The following is a 17,009-nucleotide window of genomic DNA, read 5'->3' as shown; positions in this document are numbered from 1 at the left end:
GAGGCAGGAAAATAGCTTGAACCCGGGAGGCAGAGGTTGCAGTGAGCCGAGATCGCACCACTGCACTCCAGCCTGACAACACAGCAGGACTCCATCTCCAAAAAAAAAAAAAAAAAAAAGCAAGGCCACAGTGTGTGATCAGTGCCACAGAGGACTAGCCAGGACATAGCAGGATGAAAAGGAGAGCAGGGTCGAGTCTCCTGACTGTGAAGTGCTGGGAAGGTGGGACGGAAAGGACCTTAGGGACAAGATGGTCCTTGGCTGTGCCTCCCAGGATGAATGCTAGTCTGGTGGAACATTCAGAGACCAGAGTGGGAAGTCTGAGGAAGTGGCAGCACGGTGTGCCCAGAGAGAACAGGGCAAGGGGATAGGGGAGAGCTGGGGAAGACAGGAGGGGGTGCCAAATTCCATAGCTGGAGAAGCTGGAGATGTAGCCAGAGATCAAACCCAGGAAGCCCCAATACACCATGCCAGAGTGTGCACGTGATTCAGAAGGAAACAAGGACCCATCCGATGGTTCTGAACAGGGAGGGATACAGCAGTCAGACTTGCATTTTTAAAAGATGACTCTGGCAGCGGCATGAAAGATGGACTCCGTGGATGAGAGTCTGCAGGAAAGGACACCAGACGGGAGAGTGTCTCTGCGGTCAGGATGAGAAATGATGAGGCCCAGAGCAGGGCAGTGGCGGTGGGAAGGGAAGGGGAGGCCGTTCTCATGAGATGTTCATTCCGGCAATTCTGAGCTGACTCCTGTTGAGGAGGTATCAGCAAGTAGTGAAAGGCAAAGAAGGGTATCACTTGCTCCAGCTATGACTAGGAATTTCTTCCTAGTACCCCTAGTAAGTGTAAGAACCTTCCTTCACCTGTGAAGTCCCTCCTGATGGTTGGTTCTGGTAGGTTCCATCACTTAGGAGCTGGGAAACGTCGGGCAGGTCACTTTACCTCCAAGTGCCCCTTCCCCATCTGTAAGATGTAGATAACTAGTACCTACCTCACAGGAGTCATGAGCAATAGTGAGTAAATATCTGCAAAGTGCTTTAGTGAGGCCTGGCAGGGCAAGCACTTGATAAATGTTGGCTGTTTTACGCCTGGCTCAGTCTCACTTCTGATGGCTTGTCCTGCAGAGCTTGCTGGACCTTGCTGGAAAAATACTTGAAATTCTGAAATATGGCTTTTGTCACATACGCAACATCTACACAATGGAAGTGACCACCAGCCAGAAACCAAGCAACTATCACACCTCAGTCCCCACCAGCTCACCCTCACATGTTCCCATGTACACACATGCGCACCACCCAAGACGCTCTCCCACAACCCCATCACAACGGCCTCTGCCCTCAAGTGTACAGCTTTGGAGGGTTATTTGAAAGGAGAGCTAATAACACGCTTTTTTTAAAGAAGACATCACATATGCATTTTTAAGATGGGAAGTCTCTGTTTCTGTCGAGAACAACAAAGGAGAATATGGCAGGGAAGATCTGTGAAGGAGACGCGATGTTTGTTCAAAGACATTGAGGCTCTTTCTTGATTTCTTGAGTTTTTTTTTTTTTCATGGAAGAAGTTTTTAACTGACATGAAGTTCTGGTTATGAAGCAAATTCCAGAAGATAACACACCTTCTCTCCTCACTCCTGAAGGAAGAGGTTAGATTTGGACACAACTGTGTGTGTTTTAAATAAAGTGGCGTTGTTCTTACTTAAATTCCAATTTCTTATAATATTAGAGTTGGTCTTCAGTTAGTTGTGTTGGGAGAGTGATTTGGACCATATACATTACCCTCATATATTCAAACACGAAGGCCCAAATTCACCTATGGTGACAGACATCACAGCGGTGGTGGTGATGACAGAGGGGCAGAGAGGGAACTGTAATGGCACAAAGGAGGTTTCGGGGGCGGTGGGCATGTTCTGCATCTTGACTTAGATGTGGGTCGTGCACTTGTCAAAACCGAAAGAACTGCATGTCTAAGATCTTTGCATTTCACCATGTGTAAATTATCCTTCAATTTTAAAAAAGAAAGGGAGAGAGCAAGCAAGCAGATTTCCAAAGTTAAACATGAGAGGCTGATCTATTCACTTACATCATCTCCTCTGAAAACCCCAATAAGATGGGAGTAAGGAGATAATACAAACATAAACCCATGAAGACAAAGAGACCCAGAGAGTAAACATTGAGGACGAGAGAGTTGATCCAAGTTTGGAAGGTGAGAAGTGGACGGAGGGGTGGAACTGTCAGGGCAGAGAAAGCTCCAACCCCAACACTGGCAGAAAGCACCATCCACTAGAAGCTGGACGCTCACCCTCAGAACCTGGGAGCTGCAGGCCTTGCCCGGGCCAGAGACTGGAAAGGGGGCACTCACCTGCTTAGGGTCAGCTCTTCCCCTCTGAGGACAAGTCACCTCCCCAGAACCAGACACCTGGCAATGGTAAAACCCACAAGCTCCGTCCCCTCAGCCTTGGTGAGTCACTCCAGCCCCCAGCCTCCTCTCCCTCCCTTATACCTCAAGCCTTCTAGCAAAATTTCCCTGACTCTCGAAGGCTTTCAGGGAAGACTGAAATAATCCATCTTCAAGCTGTTCTGCTTTCAAGTGTACAGGCAACCCTGGGCCAAGACACTGAAAAACCCAACACATTGGAAAGAGAGGAAGAGGGAATACAGAGAGAATTGCTGGCTCTAGAAACTACTCTGTCCCTTTGACCTGGAGCCCAAGGAAGGCCAGTTACCAGGACCTTTGCAGGCAAGTCCCAACGCACTTCTAGCCAATACAGGGGCCTTGACGCTGCAGAATGTGCACTAGGTCAGGGGGTCTCACACAGTCAGGTGTGGACATACTGCACTCCGCCTCAAATCAGCCTTCTTAGAATTCTGCTCTCCTGTGGTTTAGCTTTTGTGTTCCATCTTGCACTTAACCAAGTCTCCTTGACATCTTACTCTGGAAGCGTCTACCAGCGGTGGTGTCTGCATTAAAGCACAGGGCGGCCAGGTGCGGTGGCTCACGCCTGTAATCCCAGTACTTCGGGAGGCCGACACGGGCAGATCACGAGGTCAAGTGATTGAGACCCATCCTGGCTAACGTGGTGAAAACCCATCTCTACTAAAAATACAAAAATTATCCGGGCATGGTGGCATGCGCCTATAGTCCCAGCTACTCAGGAGGCTGAGGCAGGAGAATCGCTTGAACCCAGGAGGCGGAGGTTGCAGTGAGCCGAGATCGTGTCACTGCACTCCAGCCTGGCAACAGAGTGAGACTCTGTTCTCAAAAAAAAAAAAAAAAAGTGCAGGGTGGCTTTGACAGGACTGGGGACTGGAATTAGACACCAAGGGAGTTCACAGAGCTATAAGGAGACCCTGCCACTTCAGACCTTGTCTCAGGCCCCACTCACAGCCCCAGCTCAGCCCTCTGCCGGGAATAGTTCTCTGCTGTCAGCCACACCCAGCTAAGCCAGGAAGAGAGCCCACAGAGGCACAGTTCTGCACCAGGGCAGACTGGTTTTTATTCTGTCTGCTGCCTTAAAGTGAGATTTCTTAATTTTTAAAATAACCTAGAAACAAATGGAGGGTTTTGTACACTACCCGAAGAGTTACTGACATTGCCTAATCATGTGTGAGAATATTCAGTCTTCGGAAGGGAAGCGGGACATCCCGTCTGCAAAGTAATTCCTGTGTCCCTGCCCCTGTCTGGGAGTCACCCTTTCACCCCAAAGCTCTGGGCACTGCTTCCAGGCTCACATATGCACAAGCTAAAGGACAGCTTCCAAGCCCCTCCACCAAGCAGAAGACAGTCTCCCTGCAATTGGTTTGGGAAGGAGTTTTTTAAGCACCTCACCTGGGCCAAACGGAGGAGGTTGCCTATCAATTGTTGTGCTAGGAAGCTTTTAACAAAGGAGCTATAGAAACCAGCTCAGCACCTTTCAACTTTCAACCCTCAGCTTTAAGGAATCCTCGACAAATAAAGAGAGACATTTTCCAAAGCATTGACACATTATTGGTCTTCTTTTTAGAAATGGCCCATCATCAAATAGAGTGGTATAAAAGAAAAAGAAGGAAATAAGACTATAGAGGTAAAACTGACTAAAGTTAGGTATTGGCTTTGAAATAATTAAGCATTTACTTTTAAAATAAAATTGTAGGCTCGGAGAAGTGGCTCACGCCTGTAATCCCAGCACTTTGGGAGGCCAAGGCAGGTGGATCACCTGAGGTAAGGAGTTCGAGACCAACCTGGTCAACATGGCGAAACCCCGTCTCTACTAAAAACACAAAAATTAGCCGGGCATGGTGGCGGATGCCTGTAATCCCAGCTACTTGGGAGGTTGAGACAGGAGAATCGCTTGAACCTGGGAGGCGGAGGTTGTGGTGAGCCGAGATCGCGCCACTGCACTCCAGCCTAGGCGACAGAGTGAGACTCTGCCTCAAAAAAATAATAAAAATAAAAATAAAATTTCAGGCGGTAGCAATTGCATGATTGCTTTTGAGCACTAATACAACATGCCACCCCATGTACAAGCTGATGGTTTTGACTTTCAGCTATCAGACGCCAAGGCTGACTTACAGGGGAATAAACCTACTGCACACAGTCCTTAATAAATGACTGACACTGGCTCGGCTTCATCAGTTCCCAGGCCCAGACAGACTCTGCTGCCACCTGGTGGCTGAGGGCAGGCAAAGGCGGACAAGTGCAGAGCCACTCCACCTGACCTGCAGCCTGGACTTCTCTGGGTAAGGAGGATGTGCTAAAACGGCGGGAAAGGTGTCATATCAGAGGAGGAGCTGCTAGGCAAGACGTAAAGATAAACAGCTGTGCATTAATCGGCTGGTGCCTGGCAGGTATCTAGAATATTCAAACTACAAAACCGGCCTTTGCAAGATTTTTCTTCCCAGAGACTATATTTCCTTGGACAACCTGTGTATCCATTCATTCTACCAACCCACTCCACCCCATCCCACTTGAAGCAAGTTACAGCCAGAGAACACTGAAAGGGACGGCTTTATTCTTACAGAAAGGACGTTTAAATTGCCAGCTGTTGTTAATGAGCCCATTTGTCCTAATTGGGGAAAATTCCAACCAGAAGAAAGGGGACATGTCAAGGAAACATGTGACAGGTAATGTGCTCAGGGCTAGATGAATCCAAGGCCAAGACACCTCGGGAAATAAAATGGGAAGAGAAGGGTTCTTGGGAAATGAAAAATGGGTCCTTCCCTGGGTCCAAGAACAATGCTGGGTGGTTTGGCTGGAGCTGGCAGGTGGAGGGGGAGAACTGGCGGCAACCAGACACCCCTGCCTTGTAGGAAGAGGCCTGGCTCCACTGCCCAGTGCTCATAGGGGACAGCCTCCTATTCGGTGTCTAAATGTTCTCCCTGAGCGATGGGATTAATAGTATTTCTTTGTAAAATAGCAGTGTAACAGAACTTATTCCCCAAAACAGAGTATGTTTAGGCAGCACCAAGCTAGCTCACCTTAAAGCCACAGAGAAATTCTGGAAGGTCAGTGTTATCATCCCCACTTAAGAGAGCCGGAAACTGAGATCTGGAGAGGCCAAGCAGCTCACCCAAGGTCACACCTCCAAGCTAGCGACAATGCCTTTGTTCTGCCAACCCCGGGCTGCCTATGTCAAAGCTGAGCTCTCTCCTCCCACTCATGCTTGCCTAAAGCAAACAGAAAGACCAATAATTCCAATATATGCAAAAGTGCACCATTTGCCTTTTCCAATTTGTATAATTTTAAATGTCACCACAAGTTCACTTCTAGGTCACTTTTAAAACAAGCAACTTTGCTTTAAGGCAAGTGGGGAAAAAAAATTCTGCCTTCATTTGCACAGTTGTACAATCCACTGTTCAGTTTTCTACTCAGTTTTCCAGGGAACAGTTCAAACAGAAACAAATGACAATCTAGGACACTTATCTTGCCTATTGTGACTAACCACCACAGCATTTGAGGTTTTTTGTCTTTTATTTCCAGCTGGTAAAAAAGCCCTCACAGGAGGCTCAGGACCGCCTCCGGGCATACGCGGAGCCACGCAGCAGAAAAGAACTGTCAGCCGCATGCAAATGCCAGTGCAGCAGTGACCAGAGTCAGATCCACAAAAACAAACTAACTTTCTTTCTTTTTTTTTTTTTTTTTTGAGACGGAGTCTTGCTCTGTCGCCCAGGCTGGAGTGCAGTGGCCGGATCTCAGCTCACTGCAAGCTCTGCCTCCCGGGTTCACGCCATTCTCCTGCCTCAGCCTCCCGAGTAGATGGGACTACAGGCGCTCACCACCACGCCCGGCTAGCTTTTTGTATTTTTTTAGTAGAGACGGGGTTTCACCGTGTTAGCCAGGATGGTCTCGATCTCCTGACCTCATGATCCGCCCATCTCAGCCTCCCAAAGTGCTGGGATTACAGGCGTGAGCCACCGCACCCAGCCAACAAACTAACTTTCAACACAGGTTTTCATCTCATTTCTTCAACTCCATTTGAAACACATATGCACTCAGGACTGCTGACCAATTATTCCAGATCTCAGTCTATACCACTTTACACATCTAGATGACTAATTTCAACTAAAGAAACTCCTAGAGAGTGTATTCAATCTACACAGATTTATTAAAACATTGCTATGAGATGAGCTTCAACAATCTGTAAAGTTTTTCTTTAACATTCAACTACAATCTTAGGCCAGGCGCGGTGGCTCATGCCTGTAATCCCAGCACTTTGGGAGGTCAAGGCAGGGGGATCACCTGAACACAGGAGTTTGAGACCAGCCTGGCCAACATAGTGAAACTCCGCCTCTACTAAAAATACAAAAATTAGCTGGTCATGGTTGCATGCGCCTGTAGTCCCAGGGCTGAGGCAGAAGAATCGCTTGAACCTGGGAGGCGGAGGTTACAGTGAGCCAAGATTGTGCCACTGAACTCCAGCCAGGACGACATAGTGAGAATCTGTCTCAAAACAAAACAAACAAAACAAAAAACAAATACAATTTTAAAGTCTTTCACTCATCCCAGAAACATCCATGCTGGCCTATGAAGTGCCAGCCACTGTTCTATACACTGGAGACATTCTAATAGCAGAAGGCAGAACAGAAAAGGATTTTTTAAAAAGTAAAACAGTTAGACAAATGAGTTTTGCAAAGGCAAGCATTTGCTATTTTGTATAGGATAAGCAGAGAAGGCCTCTTTGATGGCATTTGAGCAGACATCTGACAGAAAGGGAGAAAACCATGCAAATAAATGTAGAAAAGTCATTGCAAGCAGAGGGAAGAGCAAGAGCAAAGGCCCTGGGGCATGTGTATGTTTACCAGCTGGCCCTGGGGCATGCATGTATTTGGTATGCACCACGAAGAGGACCAAGGCCAAGGTTCTTTCTCTGAGTAAGGGTTTTGAGCTGAGGCATGACAGGATCCTAGAAGAATCGCTGTGATGGCTGGGTAGAGCATTGCAGTGGGGTAGAAATGAGAACAGGAAGAACTGTAGTGGGGTAGGAGTGACAGCAAGAAGCCCAGTTAGAAGGAAGGTGACTGCAATAGTCCAGGTAAGAATGGTGGTGCCTTGGACCCAGTGGTAGTAGTGAAAAAGGTGAGAGAAGCCTGGGCCCTGGTTATACTCTGAACGTGGAGCAGACAGAACTGGCTGATGGCCTGGTTGTGGGGGTTAAAGAAAAAAGAGATATATCTCCAAGGTTTCTGGCCTGAACAAATGGAGGACTGGAGGTCATGTCCTTCAGTGGAGAAGACTGAGCATGGTCCAGCCTCAGGGAGAAGGCACACAGGCTCAGCTGGGGTGTGTTAGCATCTGAGGCATCTATCAGAGGACACCTATCAGCCACCTCACCAGGGATGGGGAGCACCCAGCGGGGACTCCGACACGGAGCTGCGCTGTGGACTGAGATCCAGAGTCTGCAACATTTAGCTGTTATTTAAAGCTGGGAGCATGCATGAGGTCATCTAGGGAGAAGATATAATTAGAGAAGTCAGAGGCCTGAGCCCTGGGGCCTTCCACATTGTAAAGGTTAAGGGATGAGGCAGAACCGGCAAACGAGATGGGGAGGAGTGGCCAGTGAAGTTAAGCGAAGCAAGTGTGGGCAAGACGGGTGTCGGTTGATTCTGTGTGTCCAAAGATGCTGAGAGGTGAAGCAATTCCAAGACAGAGAATCCTATTCCTGTGGCAACAGGAACCTTTGGTGACCTTGCAAGAGCTGTCTCAGCAGAGTGCTGGACGGAAGCCCTCATGGAGGAAAGAGGGTATGGAGAACTCGGTTCAGGAATTTGGCTGTAAAGGGAAGATGGGGTGACTCTTGTGGTAGGGTTCGATGGGAGAGCTGTCCCTATGCTGGTGGGGTGCAGAGCTTGATGGTGTGGAAGAGAGAGGACAACGCTGAAGTATGCTCGTTGGTGTTCCAGAGGAGGGGGGCCCGGGCACGAGGGAGGACAGACGGCACTACTCGCTCGCCTATCCACACAGGAAGGCAGGTGGGGGACATGGCCGGGGGCAGGAGCATGTTGTCTAGGATGGCCCGAAGTGAGGACAGCAGCTGGGAGTGAGAGGAGGGGTCTCAGGGTTGAGGGCCTAAAGGAACCCGGAGAGCAAGGGGAACTGCAGGGTAGCGTGAGGACCTGACTGCGGCTTAGCAGCCATGACCGACAGCGTGGCCAGTCAGCACTCGCCCTCCACCCCACCACGTGCAGTGCAGCGGTTCGGGTGCGGGTGGAGAAGGTGGAGCATGGCAGGGTTAGGCCTGGGGCCAGAGGGGTCAGGGCAGCAAGGGTCTAGGCAGAGATTGATGAGAAGGTGCAGAGGATCTCAAGTCGGGGGTGGGACGGGGAGAAGACAGCAGGATCAATGAAGTGTAGTTCAGGTGGGGGTTGAAGAGCCTTGGAGGGGGCACCAGAGGCAGAGAAATGGAAAGACACGAGAGAACGGTCAGAGAATGGGAGGTGGATATTGAGATGGCGTTGTGGACTAGGGTGCAGTTATTAATGACTACGGCAAAGGTGTGCCTCTAGGAGTAGGTGGCTGAGACAGAGACGACAAGAAGGTTGCAGTGAGTTATTCAATGACCTAAGAGGTCCTAGGGTACAGGAAGGCTAGTCTACGTCTATCCTGAATTATGAGAGACAGCAGCGGTGAGCCAGGAGCTATAATCATCAGGTAATAAGGGGGAGTGGCACAGGGCCTGCAGGTGTCTGCAACAAGGTTGGGGGATGGCGATGTGTAGTCCGATGGCATAAGGCTCAAGGTCACAGGACAGAGGGAGGGGGAAGGGGCACTGATCAGGAAATTAAATGAGGTTGTTGTGCTTTGCTAAACAGAATTCACACTGAGTGGATTGAAGATGACCGCTCCCGATCTTACCGCGCTCATTCCCCACCAAGTCACAGATGGAGGGGAAGAAGCCCTCGCCACCCTCCATCCTGGCCACTTGCCTTAGTCCTGTGAAGGAATCACAGCCTTAAGAGTACTCTGGTGACTGCTTTGATTGACCAGACTTGATAGATCACAAGAATACCATTATGGACGACAGTTTTTTCCCTACATATTGGATGTAATAGAAACGAAGTTAAAACCAAAAGCTTGAGTCTCTAAGGCAGCATCCCCAAAACGGTCTGCCCTTACTTATTTCGAAAGAGTCACGTGACTTCATCTGGGACCTGAAATGGATTTTCTCCATCTTAAAATCTCGCGGCCTACGAATGACGTCATTTACTGAACACTAAGCCGAAGTGGCAGCAGCACGGAATGGAGGAGGGTCACTGCTCCCTAAGAAACCACATCATCGAGCAGCACAACACACATCCTGCATGTTTAAGTCATGACAACTATATGACCCTCTCGCTGACTAATGATCAAAAAACGAGCCTCCAAAGGCCATTATCAAAACTCTTACGCTCATATTCTAGCCCAAAATGCACATCTGGGGATGGGGAAAGTGGTCTCAGGTCTGATTCTTTGAATAAATATGTCTCCTTTGATGGAAAGAAATGACGAATACCGTGCCTTCCTCTTCCACTCCTGTAAATGGTAGAAGTGCAGAGTGGAAGGTACAGAGTGGCCATGAGATATGTGCTGCGGATCCACGTGAGATATGGGTTCTTTCCAGGCCTGCAGACAGCAAGGCCCACTGTCTTGATGGTGCAGTTCAAAATATTAACCTCAGACCAATTAAGTCAATATTCCACTTCAATTACCTTTGCTACTCTGAGCAATCATGAGAGTTTCTGAAAGTAAAATACGGTGAAACTGCCCAGAACCAATAATCAGAGTCCTTCTCTGATTATTGCATACATACAGGTACACACATGCATGCATACATGTATATATGTGTACATGTACAGTGAGAAAAAGATGACAAGATTGCTGGACAACTTCTGTAGTGGGCAGAGGGGTTCAAGTACAGATCCTTGGCTATTCAGGCTTTGGACACTTCAGATCTTGTCTCAGGCCCCACTCACAGCCCCAGCTCAGCCCTCTGCCGGGAATAGTTCTCTGCTGTCAGCCACACCCAGCTAAGCCAGGAAGAGAGCCCACAGAGGCACAGTTCTGCACCAGGGCAGACTGGTTTTTATTCTGTCCGCTGCCTTAAAGTGAGATTTCTTAATTTTTAAAATAACCTAGAAACAAATGGAGGGTTTTGTACACTACCCGAAGAGTTACTGGCATTGCCTAATCATGTGTGAGAACATTCAGTCTTCGGAAGGGAAGCGGGACATCCCGTCTGCAAAGTAATTCCTGTGTCCCTGCCCCTGCCTGGGAGTCACCCTTACAGGCTCACATATGCACAAGCTAAAGGACATGCATGCCCCGACATGCATTAGCAGAAATGGGGAAGGCCCCGCTCTTCACTCTTGTCCCCAGCAATCAGCAGCAGGTTTCCAAAGGGGCTCAGGCCAGGCCGGTTCTCTGGGTGTCCAAATAGGCAGGAACATCACCATCTCTCCTGCCTGTGTCTGGGGCAAGCAGAAAAAGAAGGAAAAGAAAACCCGTTTGCTATGGCAAAGAAGTTCCTCAAAGTCACATGAAACCTGGCCCAACCTGTGGGACCAGGGCCCATGTGTTCCTTTGGCAAAGGCAAGTTCTCTTCACCTGAGAAACAGAAAAATGCGTGTAAAGGGATGCCAACAACGCAGATGGGGAACTGTCTCTTGGCCGTGGTTGACCACCTTTCTACCATGTTTCTCCAAGTGCCCAACTCCCTTTGTTTTCGAAGAGTGGCAGAAAGTAAGGTTTGAAGCCAGAAGAGATCTGCTCTTTGACTTATCAGATTGTAGGCCTTGGGCAAGTGGCTTAATCTCTGAGGTTGAGGGTTCCTTGCTCTAAAATAAAGTTGTCGCTGCTGCACTCACTCTCACAATAAGCACCCGAAGACACGTAATGAGCACTCACTTCCTGCTAGGCTCTGTCCGTAAGTGCCTTGTAGGCAATGTCCCGCTTGATCACAAAACTCTACAAAGTGGCCCTTATTATCTCCTCCATCTCACAGATGGGGAAACCAGGACTCCTCAGAGCTCTACCACAGTGTACTGTGTGGATTAAATGAGATAATATAAAATACATACAGTGTCTGGCACATAGCGGTGATTTAAAAAAAAAAAGACTTCTCAACTGTATTTAAGAGAGCGATCACGCTTTGAAATGCACAAAATGACAAAGCTTTAAAATGCATACCTATATGTTTAAATAACATATGTGCAAAAAGAAAAAAATAAAGGTCTACCTTTTGTTTTTCCAAGTTGATCTTTGCTATTCTTGCATATTTTTATTCCAAATGAATTTAAAATCAATTTGTCAAGTTCCATGATAAATCCTTTGGGATTTTGATTGAGATTGCATTTACTTATGGACTAGGTAGGTATCTTCTATCTATAAACATGTAATCTATCTCTATTTAGGTCTTTTATACTCATCTAATAACACTATTTTATAGCTTTTATGGACAATACATTTTAGGTTCAGCACTGAAGTCTCTTACTTCAAAAAACTTAATTCTCTTGCAATCATATTGTCTACAAATGAATGTTTTGCCTACTACTTTCCAATATCTGAGAATCATTACTTTTCCCACAGTACTGGCTACAGTAAGACTTGCAGAAATATACTGAATAGTACTGGCAATAGTGTTCATTCTTGTCTAATTCATATTTTTTGTGCTGGAGTGCAGTGGTGCAATCACAGCTCACTGTAGCCTTGACCTCTTGACCCAAGGGATCCTCCCACCTCCACCTCCCAAGTAACTGGAACTACAGGTGCAAGTTACCCCACCTGGCTAATTTTTCATTTTTGTTTTTTTGTAGAGATGGGGTTTCATCCTCTTGCCCAGGCTGGTCTCAAACTCCTGAGCTCAAGCAATCTGCCCGTCTCAGCCTCCCAAAGTGCTGAGATTACAGGCCTGAGCCACTGCACCCAGCCGCAGCCTCTTATTCATATCTAACAGATTTGCTGAAACACTGCTCCATTAAGTAGGTTTCCTACGAGCAACCTTCATCAAGTTAAGGGTATTTCTTTCCCTTGCTAACTTTTATATATGCGTGAGCAAGAATATCATCAAATGCCTTTTGGCACCTATTGAGATAAACATAATTTTTTTCTCCTTTATAGATTTTGAAAACTATATATTGAATCAATCTTCCATTCCTGGTAAAAGTCCTTTTTAGTCACAATATATTTGTATTTATTGTAAATACAACAGAAATGTCTTTTCTCACATAGTTCTGGAGGCTACAAGTCTGAAATCCAGATGTCAGCAGGGCCCTGCTCGCTCTGCAGGCTTTAGGAAACAATCCGTCTTTGCCTCTTTCTGGTGGTTGCTCTCTATAGGTTTATTTCTGATTTTTATTCCTTGTTTATAAGTGAAAATAGCCTATATGTACCTTTTATAAGAAAAACACACACCCAAAAAGGTACTATACATACATATTTTTACATTATCTACTTAAAAATGCACAGGTAAAGATATGCTTAATTTTATATTTTAAAAAAGCCTGGTATGCAAATTGAATGTGTGCAAAGCGAACAAACGGAATATGTTTTAACCTCTACTTATTGAATTCCCTATTTGGGTTACTGCTACCATCATTAATCCAGCCACTCAACTCCAGCAAGAATCACTGAAGTCTCCATTCCTCCCTCCCCACACTATCCCCGTCCAGGCATTCACCAGGTCCCAAACATTCTAAGGTCATTCTACCTCAGGTCTCCACTGGGAGGCTGCAGTATGGAATGGGGGAAGTCAGAATTTTAAGACAGACTTGGTTCTAATTCCATTGCACATTACTGCATTCTCTCGAGCAAATAACTTTACCTCTCTGGGCCCCAGTGTCTTCATCTATAAATATACATGCTACCACTGAAGAACTGTGGTAAATGTCAAATGAGATAACATATGTAAATTAACTACCACATCACATTTGCCACGGAATGCATGATCAAATGGTAACACCAAGAACCTCCCCACTCCTCTTCTTCCCCTCTGTCCCTGCCCTGAGCCAGGCCTTCCAAACGTCACCTGCTCAATGATGTCTTCTAGTCTTTCTGCCATCTGGACATTGCTGACAAAGCTCACTTGCTAAAATACAAATGGAATCAAACACCTGTTTAAATCATGCTACTGGCTCCCATCTACCTACTAGATACAGTTCCAACTCCTTAGCATGACTTGTAAGGCCTACCTCAACCTACCTTTCTGGCCTTATCTTCCTCTACTCTGTTCCATGTACTTTGCCCTCCTGTACAGATGCTCCTCAACTTACAATGGGGTTAGTCCCAATAAACTCATTGTTGGTTGAAAATATAAGTGAAAAATGCATTTAATACACCTAACCTACCAAACACTGCAGCTTAGCTTAATCTACCTTACATGTGCTCAGAACATTTACATTAGACTACAGTTGGGCAAAATCATCTATCACAAAGCCTACTTTATTGTAAAGTATTAAATATTTCATGTAATTTATTGAATACTGCACTGAAAGTGGAAAACATAATGGTTCTATGGGTACTCAGTGTACAGTTTCTACTGAATGCCTATTGCTTTTGTACCACTGTTAGGTCTAAACATCATTAAGTTGCACCACCTATAAAAGTCAGGGACACTAAAATTTGTGCTTTCTCCTGAAACCTCAAGCTCTTTCTTTGCCTTTGTGTATGCTACTCCCTCCTCCAGTAAGCCCTTCCCTTCTTTTCTTCTAAGCAAAAATTCCTATTCAATCTTCTAAGACACAGCTCAACTGGTACTTCTAAAAACAAAGAAACAAACAAACAAAAAAAACCAACAAAAACCACAGAACTAATTTCTGTCAACAATGCTCTGATGGCAGCTTTTCTGCTATTCTTAAAATCGTTTGATTGTACTATGTCTTTCTCCATTTACTGAGGCAAAAACTGGGTCTTATTTTCTTCTTTATTAACTCCCCCAATAGCTATGTCATCTGTGTATTCAACACTTTGCTCCTGAATGAAATAATGAGTAAAATAAATAGAATTTCTGTTTTAAAGAAGACCCTATTAACTTTTTCAATAAAGCAAAGCATCTTCTAATCATGTTAATCAGACTTTCAAAGTTTATTTTTAAAAAATAATAGGTTTTCTTAAGTTACACGTGGTCATAATGAAACCAATTTGCCCTCCTGGCAACTCTGAGGACTCAGGGAGCAATGGCAGAGCTGGCTAAGTTCTCTAGGACTCAAGGAGCAATGGCAGAGCTAGCTAAGCTCTCCGGAACTCAGGGAGCAATGGCAAGGCTGTCTAAGCCCTCCAGCACTCAGGGAGCAATGGCAGGGCCAGCTAAGCCCTCCAGCACTCAGGGAGCAATGGCAAGGCCAGCTAAGCTCTCCAGGAGTTCTGATTAAACGCAGGCTGACTGAAAGGCCTATGAAATAATAACTCCTCACGTGCTGATGATCAGCCATGATCAGGAACCACAAGTATTATATTATTTAGAAGGAATGTATCTTCCAGGACATAGACTTGTTCTCAATGAACAATTTTCTTCCAGAAGTGCAAGCATCCTGCTACTTCCTCTCTCTAAATAAATGAATTTGGTTCTATGACAGTTTGCTCCTAAAGATGGAAAACACAGCTCAAGAAAGAAAAGAAAAAAAAAATCAGCAACATTACTTGCATAGGCTGCGATACTTTAAAAAAAAAAAAAAGTAACCTTCCTACATCATAAAACCTCCCTAAAATATACACAATTCAGTTGCACATATGGTGGTATGTATCACACACCCTGAGCTAAAAGGTAGCCATGAGGGTCAAGAAATTCAGAATTTCTGGTAGCCACAGACAGTAACAGTTGCTCTAATTAGAAACTACAGAAAAAATATAAAATAAACAGTATGATCTTAGTCTTACAATCTTTTTAAGGAACTCAACATGCAAGTCACCAAAATAATTCCTAATTTTAGAAAATAAATGATAATTTAAGAATCAATATTCCACGATAATTTTTAATAACAATTTATTTCCCTTTAAAAAAATCAAATGTTTTTCTCATAATATATTATTTTACAACAAAGAAAAAGAAAGAGGGAAGGAAAGAAAGACCTAAAGAGAAAGAAATCACCAGATTTTAGCTCAAAGAGTAGAGCCTGGGATTAATTTTTTAAGATTTATTTGTCAATTTCACAAACTCAGCAGTGGAATAGAAAGCTTAATACAGGTATGCAAAAAGGAAGCCCTCGAGATGTTTTCACCAGGATGAAATGGGATTAGCTTTGTAGTTCTTATAATCTTCTTCACAGAAGAATGCAATTTCAGTTTCACTGGCTGAAAAAAAACAGAAAATAGAAAACAAGATTTCAATGTAAATCTAAATTTTAAACAAGTATGGAAATCCATATGACTTTGATTCGGTATTTTAGAATAGCTTCAGATGCCTAAAGTGAAAAAGATGAGTTATTTGTTGGGTTGGCAATGAATTTTACCAAATCAACAGGAAGTTTCAGGTGAAGTTTTAAGAACTGAAAGCTCAAATGGTTTAAAAGTAAAAAAAAAAAAAAAAAAAAACCCAAAAATTAAAATCAAGAGTTAATGCAAGAATCTGGTTTTCAGGAAATCGTAAAATTGCTCATTTGTAGTACTCTTTACAGTGCTAGGAAATAAAAAACCTTGATTTTTTTTCTCAAATATGCTACTCAGGTACTGAAGGAAGGGGAGGGAAAACTCTTTTTCCCCCCTGAAATTAGCCTGTAGGTATAATAATTTAATACTTAGAGGATCAGTAGAATATTTTACAGATCACTTTACATTCTCCCTCATGACCCATCAAAATATGTGTCTGAAGAAGTTAATTTTTTGCCCTGCTTATGATTAATTCATGCGGCTTCAACAATATGCAAAGTGAAAGACACAAATTGGCTGCTACCTCAATACCTTCAAATACCTCTAATTATTCACAGGGGAGATGGCACCGCTAAAGGACCCATGAAGGTTCAGAGCAGTCACAATTCTTTCAACCTAGCAGGTCAAGGACTGCGTCTTCTAAAACAGTAAGTCAGCAACATTATTAATTCAGGCTAGAGACAAATCTGATGGAAAGCCTTCCAATTATTAAACATGCAATTCTTTAAGGTGTTGTGCCAACAAGTTCCACATTCGTTTTTTAAATTAAACCAGAAGTTAATACAGTCTGCTTGGCTTTTACAGAAAGAGCAAAAGGGCCTTCAGAATCTTCACAAGAAAACAGTCAAGATTATTCGTAATGAATACTGAGTACTCAATTAACATACTCTCTAAAAACAGACAAGTAAAACTCTCCAAGTCAAATAAATAGGATAATAAGAAAGGGTGCCAAGGATTACTACTGGTCTCTTAGTTTACAGCTCTCATCTCATCATTAGACTTTATCACAAAACAATGAAATTAATGAGATTAGCATGCCATTTCATTAAAAATGTTTTTGCTGTTTTCAAGAATATCAAATTTAACGTTTGTTAATCATAAGCTACCCGTGCTCATTACAGAAAATAAACAAGTGTCAAAAGAAGAAAATAAAGCCAGCCATAGTCACAGATCCTCATTCCAGTCCTTACTATATCTTC

At 44.7% G+C, this 17,009-nt stretch overlaps 1 protein-coding gene across 17 annotated transcripts in view; it reads right to left on the bottom strand.

Annotated features, from left to right (window-relative positions):
* Positions 1-17,009, bottom strand: part of C10H2orf76 (chromosome 10 C2orf76 homolog) — a 113,325-nt gene that overhangs the window by 39,395 nt on the left and 56,921 nt on the right. For 2 of the 17 annotated variants that reach the window (XM_003909210.4, XM_009185038.3), the window contains exon 6: positions 15,564-15,735. The exons of 13 other annotated variants lie outside the window; for them this stretch is intronic. In XM_003909210.4, the coding sequence (XP_003909259.1) occupies positions 15,659-15,735 (77 nt within the window). In that variant the 3' untranslated portion in view covers positions 15,564-15,658. Of the gene's footprint in view, positions 1-10,550; positions 10,920-15,411; positions 15,736-17,009 lie in introns of those variants that run through there. 2 more of the 17 variants (XM_021923521.2, XM_009185039.4) reach the window with 2 other exon arrangements.

This window comes from Papio anubis, chromosome 10, assembly GCF_008728515.1.
Source record: "Papio anubis isolate 15944 chromosome 10, Panubis1.0, whole genome shotgun sequence".
Classification (NCBI taxonomy): Eukaryota; Metazoa; Chordata; class Mammalia; order Primates; family Cercopithecidae; genus Papio; species Papio anubis.
The sequence above is the reverse complement of the archived record's forward strand: the minus strand, read 5'-3'. Positions and strand labels throughout refer to the sequence as shown.